This window comes from Emericellopsis atlantica (assembly GCF_019669845.1).
Source record: "Emericellopsis atlantica unplaced genomic scaffold F5Z01scaffold_30, whole genome shotgun sequence".
In the NCBI taxonomy this organism is placed as follows: domain Eukaryota; kingdom Fungi; phylum Ascomycota; class Sordariomycetes; order Hypocreales; family Bionectriaceae; genus Emericellopsis; species Emericellopsis atlantica.
The window spans coordinates 27,360-43,532 of NW_025764732.1; the positions used below are offsets into that span (position 1 = coordinate 27,360).

General features: G+C 52.0%; 8 protein-coding genes across 8 annotated transcripts; 4 read left to right on the forward strand and 4 right to left on the reverse strand.

Annotated features, from left to right (window-relative positions):
- Window positions 1–45: 45 nt before the first annotated feature.
- On the reverse strand, window positions 46–1,902 carry F5Z01DRAFT_683498 (F-box domain-containing protein; the record flags this gene model as incomplete). The annotated part of the gene is made up of 6 exons (XM_046265852.1): window positions 46–471; window positions 518–1,156; window positions 1,181–1,414; window positions 1,439–1,570; window positions 1,613–1,734; window positions 1,779–1,902. 6 exons carry the CDS (start codon window positions 1,900–1,902, stop codon window positions 46–48), a joined length of 1,677 nt encoding a protein of 558 aa, XP_046114897.1.
- A 506-nt stretch (window positions 1,903–2,408) lies between these two features.
- F5Z01DRAFT_753116 (uncharacterized protein) lies at window positions 2,409–5,019 on the reverse strand. The gene is made up of 5 exons (XM_046267089.1): window positions 4,798–5,019; window positions 3,823–4,715; window positions 3,299–3,736; window positions 2,620–3,243; window positions 2,409–2,562 (listed from the first exon to the last, which is right to left on the reverse strand). Exons 1-5 carry the CDS (start codon window positions 4,943–4,945, stop codon window positions 2,452–2,454), a joined length of 2,214 nt encoding a protein of 737 aa, XP_046114898.1. The 5' UTR covers window positions 4,946–5,019; the 3' UTR covers window positions 2,409–2,451.
- A 1,781-nt stretch (window positions 5,020–6,800) lies between these two features.
- Window positions 6,801–7,657, forward strand: F5Z01DRAFT_664357 (zinc-binding domain-containing protein). Its single transcript, XM_046264094.1, has one exon. The coding sequence runs from the start codon at window positions 7,004–7,006 to the stop codon at window positions 7,517–7,519; it is 516 nt and encodes a 171-aa protein (XP_046114899.1). The 5' UTR covers window positions 6,801–7,003; the 3' UTR covers window positions 7,520–7,657.
- Window positions 7,658–8,353: 696 nt separating this feature from the next.
- F5Z01DRAFT_683499 (C2H2 type zinc-finger-domain-containing protein) lies at window positions 8,354–9,447 on the forward strand (the record flags this gene model as incomplete). Its single annotated transcript, XM_046265853.1, has 2 exons — window positions 8,354–8,460; window positions 8,520–9,447. The coding sequence occupies 2 exons, from the start codon at window positions 8,354–8,356 to the stop codon at window positions 9,445–9,447; spliced, it is 1,035 nt and encodes a 344-aa protein (XP_046114900.1).
- Window positions 9,448–9,547: 100 nt separating this feature from the next.
- F5Z01DRAFT_693296 (uncharacterized protein) lies at window positions 9,548–10,902 on the forward strand (the record flags this gene model as incomplete). The annotated part of the gene is made up of 3 exons (XM_046266211.1): window positions 9,548–10,261; window positions 10,305–10,807; window positions 10,855–10,902. Exons 1-3 carry the CDS (start codon window positions 9,862–9,864, stop codon window positions 10,900–10,902), a joined length of 951 nt encoding a protein of 316 aa, XP_046114901.1. The 5' UTR covers window positions 9,548–9,861.
- Window positions 10,824–12,254, reverse strand: F5Z01DRAFT_328397 (uncharacterized protein). Its single transcript, XM_046259081.1, has 5 exons — window positions 12,002–12,254; window positions 11,641–11,950; window positions 11,480–11,587; window positions 11,196–11,423; window positions 10,824–11,148 (listed from the first exon to the last, which is right to left on the reverse strand). Exons 1-5 carry the CDS (start codon window positions 12,050–12,052, stop codon window positions 10,961–10,963), a joined length of 885 nt encoding a protein of 294 aa, XP_046114902.1. The 5' UTR covers window positions 12,053–12,254; the 3' UTR covers window positions 10,824–10,960.
- Window positions 12,255–12,770: 516 nt separating this feature from the next.
- On the reverse strand, window positions 12,771–13,340 carry F5Z01DRAFT_677233 (Mss4-like protein; the record flags this gene model as incomplete). Its single annotated transcript, XM_046265336.1, has 2 exons — window positions 12,771–13,166; window positions 13,215–13,340. 2 exons carry the CDS (start codon window positions 13,338–13,340, stop codon window positions 12,771–12,773), a joined length of 522 nt encoding a protein of 173 aa, XP_046114903.1.
- Window positions 13,341–14,664: 1,324 nt separating this feature from the next.
- Window positions 14,665–15,555, forward strand: F5Z01DRAFT_693298 (uncharacterized protein; the record flags this gene model as incomplete). Its single annotated transcript, XM_046266212.1, has 1 exon — window positions 14,665–15,555. One exon carries the CDS (start codon window positions 14,665–14,667, stop codon window positions 15,553–15,555), a length of 891 nt encoding a protein of 296 aa, XP_046114904.1.
- Between the last annotated feature and the right edge of the window lie 618 nt (window positions 15,556–16,173).

Sequence of the window (16,173 nt, forward strand, 5' to 3'; positions counted from 1 at the left end):
GAGGTGACATACCTGGTATGACTCTAAGAAGCCGGGTTCATTGTACTATCGGAAATGGTTGGGATGTTGACGAATGCAAACTGTCAAAGAATCAAGGACTTCTCTACCGGGCCCGTCGATCTCAAAGTACATGGTTTCGGCGTAATCGGAAGCGGTGTATCTCCCTACTTTGCGGCATTCCGGGGGTACGTTGTCGCTGTTGTAGTGGAACTCAATAGTTCTTGGGCAGCCTATATCGATAGTGACTGATATTCCGGTTAACATGTGGAGATACGTGCCTGCGGGCCCTCCGAACATCGTCCAGCAGATTGGCTCGTATCTGTTCATGGCGTTCTCTCGCGCCGTGAAGCTGTTCTCGTTTAGACATAGGCCTGGTTCGGGAACCCGAGGATACCAGAAAGCCGAACCACGTAGATTACCATGCCCTGGGGTAAGTCGACTAGTAACTGCCAGGCTAACCATCTTGTAACCCTATACTTTTAGTATCAAACTCCGGTGAGGGGGGAAATGATCTTACATCGAATCCAGCCTTTATGCCAGTGATAGGGTCAGATAACAACAGACGTTCCGTCTGTGGGGCATTCTCTGGACACCCTATCCATGGTGAGTCTCGATCATGATCGAGAATGCATCGGATGCCTTGGATGCCTCTTGATCTAATAGCCAAGCGAAATCCGCTTAGGTATTTGATGTCTAGAATGCGTTGCGTCTCTGACATGTATCCTAAGCAAATAGGTTGGCCCTGGTTTGGATGGAACGTGATTCCCGTAATGTATGTGGCGCCCCTATTCTGAATAAGAGAAAATGCTAAATGTGAGAGTTGGTCTAGGGGGATGATTGCCTGCCTCTCATGAAAACGACGGCAGCCCCCTCCGAATCCCAGACACGGCCTTTCTCTGACGGAACGTACGTCTGCGGCTGCCTCTAGCCAATCGACGTTGTCGATATCGTTTTTCGGAAATGAAATAGGCTTAATCCATTCTAAGGATAGTATTTCCAAGACCTCCTTAGCCAAACGCCACACCCTCTCGCGGTTCTTTATTCCGGGCGAGCCATTGACTGTGCGGCGGTATAACCACAACCAATCGCAAGCCACGTCCCAATCTTGCGACTTAAAAACCCAAGAGCGCTCGGCGCCGGGCAGAAATCTAGAAGCCTAGAACTGAGAGGTATAAAACACGGGATAAAATGATCGTAAAGCCAGGCGGGCGCTTAGATAGTCGCTTGTAGGTAGATGTAGCGAAATGGAGGTGATGATTTCCAGTGGAAAGTGAGCAAAGATATTAGTACCTGTCGATATCATTCTGGAGATATCTAGCGACGTAGGACTTTCGTGAAGGAGCTGCTGAATTTCCGGCATATGGAAGGGGTTAGAACTCGCAAAAGTGAGCTCTTGGTCGACGAAGAGGTATTCCTAAGGGTAGGAGTTATCGTCTACGGAGAAAAGTCCCCCGAACCCGTGATCCCAGGTAACACAGCCCATTCGATTCGAATATGTTAGCGAGCGATAAACTTTAAATAGACGTCTGTGGGGGATCTGTTTCGGTGAACAGGCCTGCTCCAAAAGTGACTAATAAGCTTCATGGAAGGGAAAGCCGTATCGGCCATCGACTGACTGCTGCCAAATGACATCAATTGAAACGCGGGAATCTGAGGTGTCCCAGCGTGCACCAAAGTCAAGAGGAGCTACCAAGTGAGCAGCTCCGGGGTTATTAGCAAAGCCGACCCCCGTGACTGAGGTTGGCCTATCGGTTGAATGGACTGGCTTCGATCAGCACCGGTGAGAGAGGAGTCGAATGGGGCCTCACAAATGCGGAACAAGCCCTCCCAAGAAGGGTCCGGTTCGCCAGAATCCCCGATGTAGGATCCGCAGAGAATGCACGAGTTTATTATAGGACTCATCAGGAAGGTCTCGCGGGATTTCGCTTTCTTGCGGGCGATGAAAGTTAATGAACGGCGAGTTTGTGTTCCGTTGTTATGGCGAGAACTTGGGTGCGCGCGCGTGCGCCAAGTAAATATGCATCAATGCAAACAATCGGTTATAAAGATATCCTTTGGATATCGGCTGTGGCCCGCTGTCAAAAAAAAAAAGTCGTCCAGTCCTCCTCCATCCCGAGTTTATAAACGCGTGCTTTATCACGTTAAGCTATATTGATAACCACTCCTAGTAGCTTCATGTAGAACGGAATTCGAACAGGCGGTCGCTCAATCAGTCGAGGGCTGCGGACTAATTATCTCCGCCAGGGGTGGTGTAGTTAATACATGTAGCGTCAGACTCAACCGCCCACATTGACAGATGATGTGCGTGCACGGGCCAGATACAGGGTAATTCAATGAATTCCATACACGACTGCGTATAGTAATTAGTAGTTTTGAAGGTACAGGAGGCATATTTCAGTTAGAAGCCAGAAACATGTATTTGAAAAATAACCGAAAGGGCGCTACCTACTACTACTCAATCTGGTAACGGATCTCCTTGCACGGCTCAATCCTCGGCGTGAATTCCTTACCCTCCCAGTAACAAACATCGTCTTCGTTATAGTAGAAGTACCAACATACTTCCTTTGCACAGTATTAGCGAGTGAACGTCAATGCTGAAATCGCTCTGCTTTGACATACCTCGTCAAGTCTCTCCCATGTGAAGACGTTGGCCTGATCCATCTCACAGCCACGATTGACCACGATTTCTCTGACAACCTGGTGCATGTAAGAGTATCTGCCCTGGTTTTGACCCATGACAAACGTAATGGACTCAAGCTTGACGTCAGAATCTGCTGAGAAGATTGTGTTGAACGCATCGGGACTCTTCGATGGATCCCAGGCTCCAAGGACTCGTATAGTGTCATCCTGGAATCGAGCTCGAAGACCTCGGACTCTATCGCCTTCCTTCTGCTGCACTATTTCCTGAACTCCTGCTAGAGCTGCTTTACTAAAGATTGCCCCAGAAGGGTTAACTGTAGAAACCTCGTCCTTCCAAATATGGGGTAGAGAGTGGCAGAGAGAAATTGGAGTCTCGGGAGGCGATGTCATATCTCTTGATCTTGGCTCTTGAATGACACCCATGGAGGGGCTGATGTCATCGTAGAAGGGAACGGAAATATAAGAATTTAAGGCATCGAAGAACAGTCCGGTGGCGCGGTGCGTGCTCTCGTTGCCATACAGTAACACAGCCGATGGGAACTCGTCGCTGGGGCCGAGGAAATATGGAGAAAAGCACAGGTACCGGCCGAGGGTAGTGCGCATCTGCCAAGTAGAGGTTAAACTATGCCATCAGACATCATAGATCGAAGCGACTTGCCAGTGCAAAGGGCGTTGGGCAAGGAAAATCTGCAAAGCCCGATCCACGCATAAGACCGTAGACCGAATCCACGACCTCGTCCGGCTGTAAGTAGAAAGTAACGGGGGAAGAATATGACAGGGGATCGCCAATCCGGGAGTTGGTGTCTCCGTCGATCTGGATGCTGTCGGTGCCAGCAAAATGACAGAAGCAGGTGATTGAGTGCGGCTTGCCATCAGCCACTGGTAAGGTAATGTTGCGCAGAAATCGCGCACCGGGATTGCCTCTTATGGCCGCCGTTCGCATAGAAAAGTCGATCAAAACTGCCTTGTCCTCGATGCCAGGAGTCGGAGCATGCTCCCAGAAGGCGGTGCTTTTATTCTCTTCGCTTTCGGAGGCGCCGTCTTCTTCGCCAGCCTTTTCGTCACTGCGAAAGACCAGTGACAATAGCCTATGTCCCTATTTAGATAGTTATCAGTTTGTACTCTTGCTAGCGGAGCCCTGATATCAGTAACGCAACAGAGCAGAGTCAGGGGCGTATATACATCAGACCGAGCCTCGAGCTTCGACAAGTCGGAGCCACGGATAAATCGTATCCATTTCCGAGGAGGTTCCCCTAGCCACGCCGACACCGCTTTATCTGTGTAACATATCCTCAGCGCAAGCATGCCGTACATTCCTATCGCGTACTGCACACCCTCCATCGGTCTGTTCAGCAACTGAATCGATTGCTGGCTACTCTGAACGCTCTCGTTGACCGTGATTCGTGCTATATAGTTTTCCGTGAGAATGTTAACCACATCACATCCAATACTTTTAGGTGAAGGGGTGTTTTCAAACGGCATGAGCGTAAAAAGGGATTTGCGCGCACGAACTCCATCTTCCAGCCAGCCATTTTTCTCGAGACTGGATATTGTCTGCAAGCAGCCGGAGAGGGATGAGAAGAGCCCGTGAGGAATCTTATCGCAGATCAATCTTTCGATGTCGAGAGGGAGCTTCGCCCTCATGTCCCGAAGAAACGAGCCTAACTCAGTCGACGAAATATCAGAGTCTCTGGGCAACCGGGTGATGGGATTCTGCCGAGGAAAGACCTGGCCGGCGTTGTACCACGCCAGCATGGGGCGCAGAAGCCAAGCCATGTCACAGAGCTGGCGCACGGATAGGCGTGGAATCTTCGATCTGGCAGCCTGAAGACAGGGAATGTGCACAATGTTTGCAGTGCGCTCCAAATCGCAGTCGGAACAGCCATAACAGAGCATCAATTTAGCCTGCTGTAGAATAGCACGGATGCCCTCGTCATCGAAGTCGACCGGTCGCTCGCCATGAATGAATTCTTGCTCTGTATCAGAACCCCTTGGTGTGTCGGTTTTGAATCGAAAGATCTGCTCTCCCCCACCGTCTGCACCGGTAGGCTCTGTGGTGGGCTCTGTGCTGAAGACTATGGAGAGATGTGAGTAGTCGTGTTCACACCTAAATATAACCAATCAAAGCAGGATGAAACATCACTTCTATGTACTCACAGCACATAACCACCTTCTCCCATGGCTCTGGTGCCACAGGGTTTTCTGGCTTCGTTACTGTCTCCCGAGAGAATTGTGCATGGTTACGGCAGAGGATACAGTACGGCTCTAGCAGGACATGGCTAAGCTTGTTGTCGCTCGGTCCCATTGTAGCAGAGGCTTGATTCAGAGAACCCGAAAGATAATTGGCTGTGCTTGAGAAGCGGGAAAGATGAAGAAGAAATGATATTGAGTAATAGGGAGCAAGGAGATTATCACAGAGCGGGGAGAGCCTCAATCTACGTAATAGGATGCACTCGACCTCGATGGGTGTGTTCTCAGGACCCAATATGCGGCCTGCATGCGAGGTTGAACACCTGCGACCACGGCAGGGGCTGTTTGTTTTCACCCAATCAACAAGTAAGCAAACTCTCGGCTGCATGGATCAATTATCCACACAGATTGCTGTGTCTCTGCACCAGACTGTGACCCGCACCGCTCAAGTCTACGACATCCTAGTGTACTTAGTCTATAAACCGACTTAGATCTACCTACCCTATAGTCAATCTGGCCCGAACCTCACATTACTTTAATTATCTCCGATAGAGGTTTTCGGGGGAGGCTCTCGGAGGCAAGGTCGCTTACTTATTACCTTAGGCCATTCTATGACGCTATAAGGATAAGTGCTTAAGTAATATAGTACGGGTGGGATCGTGTAATATCTCAATTTGCGACCGTATACGCCCTATGCGTATTTTCTATGGTTTCCCCTAACCACCACGGTCATACGCTGTATATACGAGAAAATAAATATAGTAGCCTTACGACTATAGTCGAATATAGGCACAACACCATAAGGTGCTTGCGCAGGCGCCCCGTCGCCCTTTGTTGTCGCGTTGATTTGCGGGTACCCCCGAGAACGTGTTTTAAGCTATCCAAGGCCTCCGCGTCGTCTTCCTCCCATATGTATGCTACTGAATCTAATAGCGATTCTGCTACGGGCGGTGCTGAAACCGTCACCAGTGATGATGCGGATGACGAGGATACCGCCCCAGCGCCTGCCGGCCTCTCGCTCGGGACCCTCATGGGTGCAGGGCTGGCTATACTTCTATAGCTGTCTGCATATGAAGATTGAACTACGGTGGTCTATCTCTTTGAATTACCTGGCTTGGACAGAGGGACGTCCGCTGTGTTCCGCCGACACAAGGCGCTTCTAATTAAACCTCAAACGTTTGCATATATGTAGCCTTCAGCTCGATTCTTTGCCTTGGTTGCCACCAGACAGTTGATGCGCTGTATCTCACCATCCGAACATCGCTTGTTGTCCAGCTTCGAAATCGTGGGCGCAAATAGATCTTGACATCCTTATTCCCCCAGATGGGCATTATCAATTTTTAGAATTGGACGTCACAACGTGAGCTAAGAGGTATTCAAGAGAGCCAGACTGGGTGGACGTGATTCTTCTATGTCCTTTTCATCGCGACAGGCTAAGCACCAGCTGTCTCGTGATCGGGAGATCGTATAGCCGCGTCTTACGCCATTTTTGTGACGTTTCCTCGACAGGCACTGTACTTATGTTACGCTCTGACTTCAAGCTTTGGTGTGCTGAGTGGAGTTACTTTCCATGGCGTTTTATTGAACACGTAGCATGACTTGTATCAGGGCCGCGTTATTCTTGGAGACATCGCCTCCTCAGTCCCCTTCTTCTGTATTTCTCGAGGTGTTACGGATGTTGTGCGTGCTGTTGGCAGCTTGCTGGGGCCTCATGCAGCAGGCCGGTCATTGCGCATGGCTGCCCAACTTCTGCCCAACTTCTGCCCCCGAATCGCGGACAAGGGAAACAAACAACATCGGAAGAACGGACAATGCCATTGGCATGATTCACGGGCTGGTCCCAAATAGTGGATGCGCGGCGCCCCAGTGTTCCGTTTGTTGCTTGTTTGTAGCTGACTAGCCTGTATTTGCCACAAGACAAGCTGTTGTTCGCCAACAACTTGCCATGCATGCTTCATCACACAGGACCAGCAAATCCCCCCGCAGATGTGTCCTGAGCGAGTGACTGCCCACGAACATGCGATATCATACTGCCAACAGGTCACGGCCCAGTGCACTTTGCTTAAAATCCATCTCCTCTCCACACCTAGCACGCTCTTTGGACATTCAGCCAGAGTCTACTGAAATTCGAAAGTCCATTCATTAATATCAATACCATCTGTCGTTACATGACATGGCGAAATCAAAGTCCCAGAACCCTCAGGGCAAGGCGCCACAGCGCAAGCCGAAGAAGACGCACTCCATGTTCACGAATCTGCACGCCGATGTGTCACAACGTTTACAGCTCGATGGGCTCAACTTCACTTTCCACCCGCAGGATGATTACCGCAACTGCTCCGAAGAGTACGACACCTTTGTCATGGGACGTTTCGAGTGTCACAATGCACAGTGCAGTCAGCAGGGCTGGTCCAGCAAGAAGATTGCCATCGTCATCCGCATGTACAATTCTCAACGATACAACGCCAGAGTCTATCACCAGCGTTGCCGATCCTGCAAGCAGCTGAGCCGACCGGATCTCGATGTCGAATCGTACATCGACCGAGTGAGCTATCGCCTCAAGAAGTGGTCTGGCATTGAGATGGAAGTCCCGGCCTATACGGGAACACCAGACGATTTGCCGCATGAGACGGCACTGTGTGAGGGTTGCAAGGCTGGGAGATGCAAGAACAAGAGCATAAGGCTGTACTAGATAGGTGGTTGAACAATCAGTCGGCGGGTGCGCTTCATCCCGAGGCAGGACTGGTTTACCCTGTGTTATAGAGCGTTCGTGGAAGTGGGAGGGGCGTTTGGGCCTGTCCAGAAAATGTGAAACTGAAAATTCTTTCAAGGTCTCAGGCGAGATCGACGTCGTCGAGTGGTCCTGGTGGCTTTTGCGTTTACACTGTTGAGGACCCGTGAAGTGACGCCTTCTTCTGCTTGAGCACTAAATTCTTCAAAACTCGAACGTGGAGGCAGATTTCAGAAGGGAAGCGTGAGTCATAATAAGGCGTGCAAAAGAACAGTCTCATTGCCAAGATAATCATGACCAAGTCCCATCTTATATCCAATCCATCCCCCATGTCCTGCATTTTACCTACTCGAAGTTGACTGACAGCTCGAAAGTGACAAGAACCCAGAGCCTAAGTTAGAGGAGAGAGACCGCAGGGTGCCCCTCTGGCTAGTCCACCAATGGAACGTCCCTGGGAACCCCAGAAGCATGGCGCCGATGCCCGGAAGCCGCCTTGGGGGCGGGGTGTCATTCCTGTTAAGGCCTAGCGTACTATGAATCATAATCAGCCATCTTCCGCCATTGGTCCCGGTGTAAGCCAATATTAGCCAGCTTCATAATTCGTCGTGTGAGTCGTATGTCTATATAAAGACTCATTGCCGCCGGTACATGCGTTCTTCTCTCGCCTATGAAGCTCAATTTGTCAGTGCCAAGAATCTGAGCAAAGTTCAAGTCACCACCCTTCCACCAATGGTCCTTGGAACAGTCACGGCAACACCAACAGTCGACGTCTCTGTCGGCACCACAAGCGTCATGATGGATGGCCACACCTCAGATCGCGCACCATCACTCGAGTGCCACCTCTGCGAGCTGTCATTTGACGCCTTGAACGAGAGGCGACAACACGCAAAGAGCGAGTGGCAGTATGTAGTCTTCAATGTTCTCGAAGACGCTCTCAAGCTTCGTCTACTGACTTGACCAGTGTTTATAGAATCCGCTGCACAGTCGCAGATCCAGGCACCGTCGTCACACCCCCTGATAGCATGCCCAAGCAATCACAAAGCCGGCCAAAGGATGAGCGGAAGTCGCGTTGGCCGCCTGAGACAACTTACCTCACCGATGAGAGAGGCGAGTTAGACATATCAAGCGATGAACCATCCTCTGAAGAGGGCAACATCAACTTCCTGCCTGAGGAATGTCTGTTCTGCAACAACGTTGGCAGCACTTTTGATGACAACCTGAAGCATATGCACCAAGCGCACGGATTTGTCGTGCCCTTCCAGTCATCATTAACAACGGATTTACAGACCCTCATAGCGTTCCTTCACATCGTCATATTTTCTTATCGAGAGTGCATTGGTTGTGGAAAGCGCCGGCACACAGTGGAGGCCGTGCAGCACCACATGACGTCCAAGGGCCATTGTCGTTTCGACATAGCCGAGGAGATGGGAGCATTTTACGGCATGCGTATCCTCGGGAAAGAAGGAAACCAGGCGGAGTCGAGGTATCTCGACAACGAGACTCTCCGCTTACCGTCCGGCAAGCTCCTCGCTCATCGATCCTACGTTCATCCCACACCGAAGAGCAGGTTACGCAAGGACAGAAAAGAGCCGCTGCCCGAAATCCCAATTAGCGAGAATCACCGAGATTCTCAAGTTCTCTCCAGGAAGGACAGGCAAGACGGGGCACTTGAGCGGCAACTTGCGAATCTAAGTACGAGCGACCAGATGAGTCTCAGGCATCTGCCTCAACCACAGCAACGATCAATCCTGCTCGCACAGAAAAAAGAGTTGGACAAAGCAAACCGCGCAGCGACGCGAAGAGAGCGTCGCTTGGAGCAATCGGCGAACAAGCTGGCCGTGCATTGTAACTACTACAAGCAAGAAGTGCCAGTGTACATGGCAGGCTAGGTCCGCGGCATTCTTGGTCAGGTGTTCGAAGAATGCATCCTATCGCTGCGTCGGAGAGAGATTTTTAGACCATTTCAATGCATCCCATCAAAATATATCATCTGCTTCAACAATTAAACCACCCTCGAACCAACCAAGTCTCCAGCTCGCGGCACGCGATGGCCCGAACCCCACCTCCATCATCAGTCGCGATGGAGTCATGTACGCCAACGGCCAGATTCCCCACCAGGATGCGGGGAATGTCTTGTTGTTCCCGTCGGCCCTTTGGGCGATTGTCTGGATAGAAGCCCCTATGATATCACGCGGAAAACGCCCGGGTTTGGTCCCAACCAAACCCCCCCAGCGCCAGGCCCAAGAGCGACCACTCTCACTCGCACTCCATCACTGACCACAAGTCCACAACACTCACTCAAAATGGCTCCGCGACCCTCGTTTGATGACCTCCCGCTCGACAAATCGGGCCCTCCAGGGAACGCCTGGGGACTGTACCCGAAGAACGACACGCTCGGCACCCTGAATCTCCTCACGCCCGAGACCACGGTTGCCGCCTCGAAACAGATCATCGACGGCACCCGCGTCTCGGTTGACCTAACCCTCGGTCACCTCGCCAGGCCCTGCTTCGGTCGACAGTCCTTGAAGCACGACATTTGGCTCAAAGAGGGCCGCGTGGTGCACGACGATGCATTGAGCTTCAATACGCAGAGCAGCTCGCAATGGGATGGGTTCCGACATTTTGGGTACCAGGAGCACGGGGTGTTTTACAATGGCTGGACAAGTGAGCAGCTGCTGAAAACGGACGAAATGGGCATGCAATGTGAGTGACCTGTATGAATGAGCGACTGATGCTGATCAAGTAGCTTGGGTCGACAAAGGTGGGATTGTCGGTCGTGGGGTGCTCATTGACTACGCAGCTTGGGCTGACCACAAGGGTATCGAGATCAAAGCCTTGGACACGACTTCCATCAAGGTGTCGACTATCAAGGAGGTCCTCGCGTACCAGAATACCACCCTGCAGCCTGGCGATATTGTCTTCGTGCGAAGCGGCTACGTCCGCGCCTACAACGCAGCGACATCCGAGAAGCGACAGGCACTGGCTGACATAACTGTGCCGCCCGCCATCGGGCTCGAGTCTTCTGAGGAGACTCTGCGTTGGCTGTGGGATGGGCAATTTGCAGCCATTGCAGGTGACCACCCGAGCATGGAGGCATGGCCGTGCCAAGACACGAAGCACTGGTTGCATGAGTGGTGTCTTGCTGGTTGGGGCATGCCCTTGGGTGAACTGTTCAATCTGGAGACGCTGAGTCAGACCTGCGCGGAGAAGAAGAGGTATACATTCTTCTTCAGCAGCATGCCTCTGAATGTGAGTTTCTGTACGTGCTTGAGTCAATCAGCGCTGACGATGAACAGGTACGCGGCGGAGTCGCAAGTCCTCCCAATGGAGTTGCTATATTTTAGTCGTAATGAAGCCCGAAATTCTTCTTGTAAATTCGCTTTGTTCCGTTGCATTTTGAGATTAGGCTGCGAGACCTTCCTCCTTCTCAATCTGCTCCTTGGAGGGGCAGAACTGGTCCTGCAACTTCTTGTCGAGAGATTGCCCGTACACGTCCTTGGGCCACCATTCACCCCAGCTTGTGAGGAAGATCTGCTCTGGGTCCTCGGGGAGGTCATTTCTCTCCATCGCGCGGAGCACGTTTGCGCCACCTAGAAGCAGTCAGCAAAGAAATTCAAACAGGCTGCTTTTTAATTACCTTCAGCAGGGGACTTGGCGTCGGGTGAGTTGTGGTTCAACTTCAGGTCATAGCCACGCGCAATTCCGGTAGCGGGGATGAGACCAGGCGAGACAGCGACGACGGTGGCCTTGTCACCGAGTTCACGACGCCACCAGTGAGCACCGAGGAGGCCAATGAACTTGGTGATTGCGTATACCAGCCGGCCGTCCGTGTCAGCGCCAGCCTTGACAGACTCCTCGAGTTTGGCTGCGGGGGAAAACGTGAGCGACAAGATAGGACCGCGCGCTTAATGTCTGACTTACGGATATACTCGTCGGGAACCATGCGAACAGCGCCCGACGAAACAAAGACGACGCGCGATTTCGATTCGGAAATCTTGCTCTTGAGCAGGTGCATCAGATAATGGTGCGCTACAGCCATCAGTCTCTTGTCCAGTATCGGCCAGGCGTAGAGCACGACTCACAGAGATGGTTCACAATGAACGGCTCGCACCACTTGCTGCCAGTCGGCCCAGCCGCCGCGGAGCCCGTGATGCCAGCGTTGAGAAGGACGTAGTCGAGCTTGGTGCCCTGGAGGTGCTGCTGCACCTGTGACGCAAAGCTCTGCACCTTGCCCAGGTCGTTCATCTCCAGCGGCAGGATCGTGACGGGGTTGGCGTCGCGGTCGTACTTGAGCGCATCATAGGCTTCTTTTGCGCGCTGGGTGTTGCGGGCGCCCAGGATGATGTTGTAAGGCTGCGACTGCTCGAGGAGCTGGCGCATGGCCTCGAAGCCCTGGCTTGGTCAGCGGGGGGGTTGCTTGCAGGTGAGGAGAAGTCCTCTTACGAGGCCTGAGGAGACGCCGGTCGCGACAATGGTTTTGGCGAGGTTGGCCATGATGAGTGAGTGTACGATGGATGTGCGATGTGGTTGACGGTGAAGATTTGAAGAATTCAATGAGTTTGTCTTGGTATGATGATCGCTGGCAGCGGGGTTCGGGTTGCTCGTCCGTTACATCATGGTGGATGCTAGCCTCCTCGCTGTCTATGACGCTACTGGAGGCAGCGTGTTTCCACGCGTCGGGCCGTCGCTCGAATTAGCATCTAGTATCACGGACTTTACTCCGTACAGTCGTGAGACTTCTTGTTCTTTTCCTTCCTTTTTTCTTCGCGCGCCCAACAACACCCAGCATTGTGGTAGGGGACGACTGCGGGCTGTTTGATTCGCATGGCAAATGACATGGACCCAAATGTACTCCGTAGTTCGTACTGCGAAGCTTCTATCAGCGATGCAGAAGTATAACGGTGCTCTCTTATGTAGAGCGTGGTGGTGATGGGGGAACTAATACGGTAGCCCCGATGTTAGAACCATGATCAACCATCTACCAACCCCAGCGCCGCCAAGAGGCGACAAATAGATTGGCCGCGACGATATCTTTCGGTTCTGACTTGTAAGTAATTCCATATTATAGGGGCTCTCCCTTCTTTCATCTGGCGCAATCATCATCTTTGCTTTGCAATTCAATCAGACAGGCCGATTTTGCCTTTTCAAGATCTGGGCATCAATCACAGTATAAACGAAGAGTGTCGTATTGAGCCCAAGCTAACCTCACTATTCACGACAGCGACGCTTGTCCTTCAATCTGAGCCATATCTTCTATCTCCTTGAGCCAGCCCACCTTGTGCTCCACCCACTGCTCAAAGGTTGGCTTCAACGCAGTTTCGGCAAGCTTGAAGTCATCTACTGTCCCAATCCTGAGGATGCTTATTCCTGGGAAGCCCGAGCTCCTACGGTACATCAAAGACCCGCACGTACCGCAGAAGAAGTTGGTCATTTCCGTTTGGTCGACTGTTCGCGATTGGCCGAATTGTTTCATACTGTCTTCTCCGCGAACCTGTCTCAGGTGGGTGTCGAGGACGATGAAAGCCGAAGTGAACATTGAAGCTGTGATTTTGCGGCAGTCACTGCAGTGGCAGACAAAGGATCCGCGAAAGCCTGGCTTGGAGAGAGGCTGAAAATTAGAGATTGGAATGTTTTGGGATAACCTTGGAAGACTTACAAAGACAAGCTGGACAGCGCCGCAATAGCATGTCGCTGTGGCTTCCTCCGCAGTCGACCAGCCGTCCCGCGCGAGGCCGGCCAGGGGGAAGAACTTTTCTGTGTCTTTGACTGACTTATCGCTCATTTTGAATGGATGTGAGCGGCGGTTGAGAAGTAGAGAAGGTTGATCAGGGTGATGTGCTTCGTGCCTTCGATCTTGGATCTGGTCTAGAAGTAGTTATGATATAGGTGATGGTCAGACTGACTTCTACGTGAACTCTGTGCTTATATAGCCATCTGCACTCCTTTCTGGATTACCAAGCTTCACATGGTTGCAGTTGCATTGTTGCAGTCATGGCCTCGTTCCTTCGTGAGATGCTGACACAGCGGCTCCGTACCCCCGCCGCTTCACCGCTGCATAGCTCCGCATCTCCGCATCTTCGTCCCTTCGTATACTTGTATGTCGAGCATACGTAGTTGTTTCTCTTAATTGCATCGTAAAGGACATGAATCGAATTACAGGCTAACTTGTCCACGTCAGCATGCTTCGGGAATCGGTAGCAGTAGTGATCCACCGTACGGGCGAGGTGCTAGAGTCGCTAGACTACCCTGGAGGGCCTTGTGGTCCAGTAGAAATAAACACTGGTGCACGCCGTTTTGTGAAATGCCTTGGGGGGCTCGAAATAATCATTCAAGGCCCGGTTTGTCTGAGGGATTTCTGAGGAGATATAAGAATCGGTCGGCCTGGAAAGCTTTTTGGTGCAAAGGTGTCGCTTTTAATGTGAGAAGCTTATAAGCAGGAATTTGTATGGCTTCCACAACATTTAAATGATCGTATCTGGTTTTTCTTTTTTGGGGAGATATTGAAATCGAAGGTTGGTTCGGAAACAGAGCGTCAGATTCTGATGCACAATGCGTCCCTAGTGCTGATGAATTGGATGCAGCAACGTCGCCAGACCGGTGACTTATTTGTGAACACACCGGTATGGAGACTCCGAGAAATGATGAACAAGTGTTCAGTTCCAACAGACTCTCGGAAGGACAGTGTCATTGATGCTGTTCTGTGATAAAATCGTCCTTGCGCAATGTTCGATGTGGCATTTCAGCCCCCCTTTAAGGACAACAAGTTGAGAACAACAAGAACAACAACAAGAGCAGGAGAGGCAGCATTACCCGGCATGTATCAAGCAAGCATTCATTCGCCCACATGTCCAAGTCTGTGCCAACGGATTCACTGGGTAGCAGAGTGAGATGCTGAATCCCTTGTCTTCTGGGCAAGAGCGCCATGGCCCATCTCATCAATCTCACTTTCCCTTCACCTCACTTGACTTCGTCTGATCTTGAAGACGCGTCAGGATGTCTCGTTGTTTTCGTGTGCCTGGCTCTGCTCTAGGACAACCTCTCCTTTAACTGTTCATTTTCTCCCTCTCCTCCGTCTTCACCCTAGGCGCGCTACATCAACCGCGAAAATGCCTGGCATCACAAGTCTAACGTCGCTCGCAAAGTCCATCGCAGACTTTCATGAAGCTATCTGGCAGTCAGAGTCGCCACAGGAGCCGCTCGACGAGGAAGTTCAAGAAGCTCTTGTTCACCTCAGAACAAACCCGACTATCCTCCCCCCTGTGCAGTTTCCCAATCGCGACCCCCCCGCTGTTTACCATCGTTCCACCAGAACGCAAGACATCTACCAAGTCTACCATACATACGATCTCAGACGCTTCCACAAGATCTACTTCCCCAATCGCCAGGTTATCGACAAGGCCATTGTACGCGGCCGCACCAACACTCTCCAGGGTCTCCACTGGATGTTCCGCCTTGCTGAAGCTTACTTCAAATCGGAAAGACTCATCATCAAGATCCAGCGCTCGCGCGTCCGACAATGGCGCTGTAAAAAGCCAATTTCGGCTGAGGAGATCCAGAAGCGCATCAAGCTAGAGACCGAAGAGGAAAAGGAATGCGGCTACGACTTTTCTGCAGATAAGAGAGGACGCAAAGACTACATTCTCTCCACGGCCGGTATACGCAACGAATGGCAGATGTTCTTGGAGGATCGCAAGAAGCCTCGCTACGACTTTGACCTGCCGCAATGGGAGGACGACTTTACGACGGGCGACGATCACGACGACCAAGACGCCATGGGGTGCCCTGTGACAGCATTCCGCGAGAAGTGGTTCACGGGCGACTTTGATGAGGCCCTGGTGGTGGACGGGCTGGACATGGTCATCTCGACCTGCGACTGCTTGTGGAATACTGGGGGTATGGGCAGGATCATCGACTTGAAGGACCCCCTGCCATGTTACAAGGAGTTCAAGCTGCGCTGCTGGGGTTGCAGGTTTGTTCAAGAAGAGCCGGTCGACTGACGGGGCTGCCAGGATGAGAATTGTGAGCATGGCGTGTCAACGGTTGGTTAATGGGCTGCGGCATGATGATAGACTGTACCCTAGATGAGTGAGCTCAAGGAGACTCCTGTGATTTTTGGGGAGAAAATGGGCAGTGTACAGCTCATAGATACGGCCATTGGGCCAATAGAGGAAAGATTAATGTCATGAGGTTATGAACGTTGGCTGCAAGTCATGTGAGCCTAGGTTGCCTGGTCATCATGAGTCGGCACGGCCCACGGACGCGGTGCAAGGGGAAAAGGGGGCGGCCCGACGACGCCAGGGCCAGCCTGCCCACGTAACGGTAGCACACGGCGACGAAAACCGCCAATTGTCTTTGATGATTCGGACATATTGTGCCACACGCGATATTGCAGATTCCAATTTCATTTAGCGAACTTGAAGAGACCATCGTGAGCGACCCGGAAAGTGGGAGCGGCTGGCATGCAGCTGCAGGCGCCTGCAGCAGTGCAGCTCGAGTGCCGACGCGAAATGAGCTATGATGACATTATTGGCATACACGTGACTGGGCCCCTACACCGGTGGAGCTGGGGCGGGGGGGGGGGCGGGGGGGGGGGGGGGGGGGGGGGGGGGGCGGCG

What these genes read in the sequence shown, in the direction of transcription:
- F5Z01DRAFT_753116 (XM_046267089.1), bottom strand. Translation starts at nt 4,945, where the DNA reads ATGGGACCGAGCGACAACAAGCTTAGCCATGTCCTGCTAGAGCCGTAC. An exon ending in AGCTCGAGGCTCGGTCTGAT is followed by an intron (nt 3,737 to 3,822) that starts GTATATACGCCC and finishes CTATCTAAATAG; the next exon opens with GGACATAGGCTATTGTCACT. An exon ending in GCCCAACGCCCTTTGCACTG is followed by an intron (nt 3,244 to 3,298) that starts GCAAGTCGCTTC and finishes TCTACTTGGCAG; the next exon opens with ATGCGCACTACCCTCGGCCG.
- F5Z01DRAFT_328397 (XM_046259081.1), bottom strand. Translation starts at nt 12,052, where the DNA reads ATGGCCAACCTCGCCAAAACCATTGTCGCGACCGGCGTCTCCTCAGGC. An exon ending in GGTTCCCGACGAGTATATCC is followed by an intron (nt 11,424 to 11,479) that starts GTAAGTCAGACA and finishes TTTCCCCCGCAG; the next exon opens with CCAAACTCGAGGAGTCTGTC. An exon ending in CGCCAAGTCCCCTGCTGAAG is followed by an intron (nt 11,149 to 11,195) that starts GTAATTAAAAAG and finishes GACTGCTTCTAG; the next exon opens with GTGGCGCAAACGTGCTCCGC.
- F5Z01DRAFT_664357 (XM_046264094.1), top strand. Translation starts at nt 7,004, where the DNA reads ATGGCGAAATCAAAGTCCCAGAACCCTCAGGGCAAGGCGCCACAGCGC.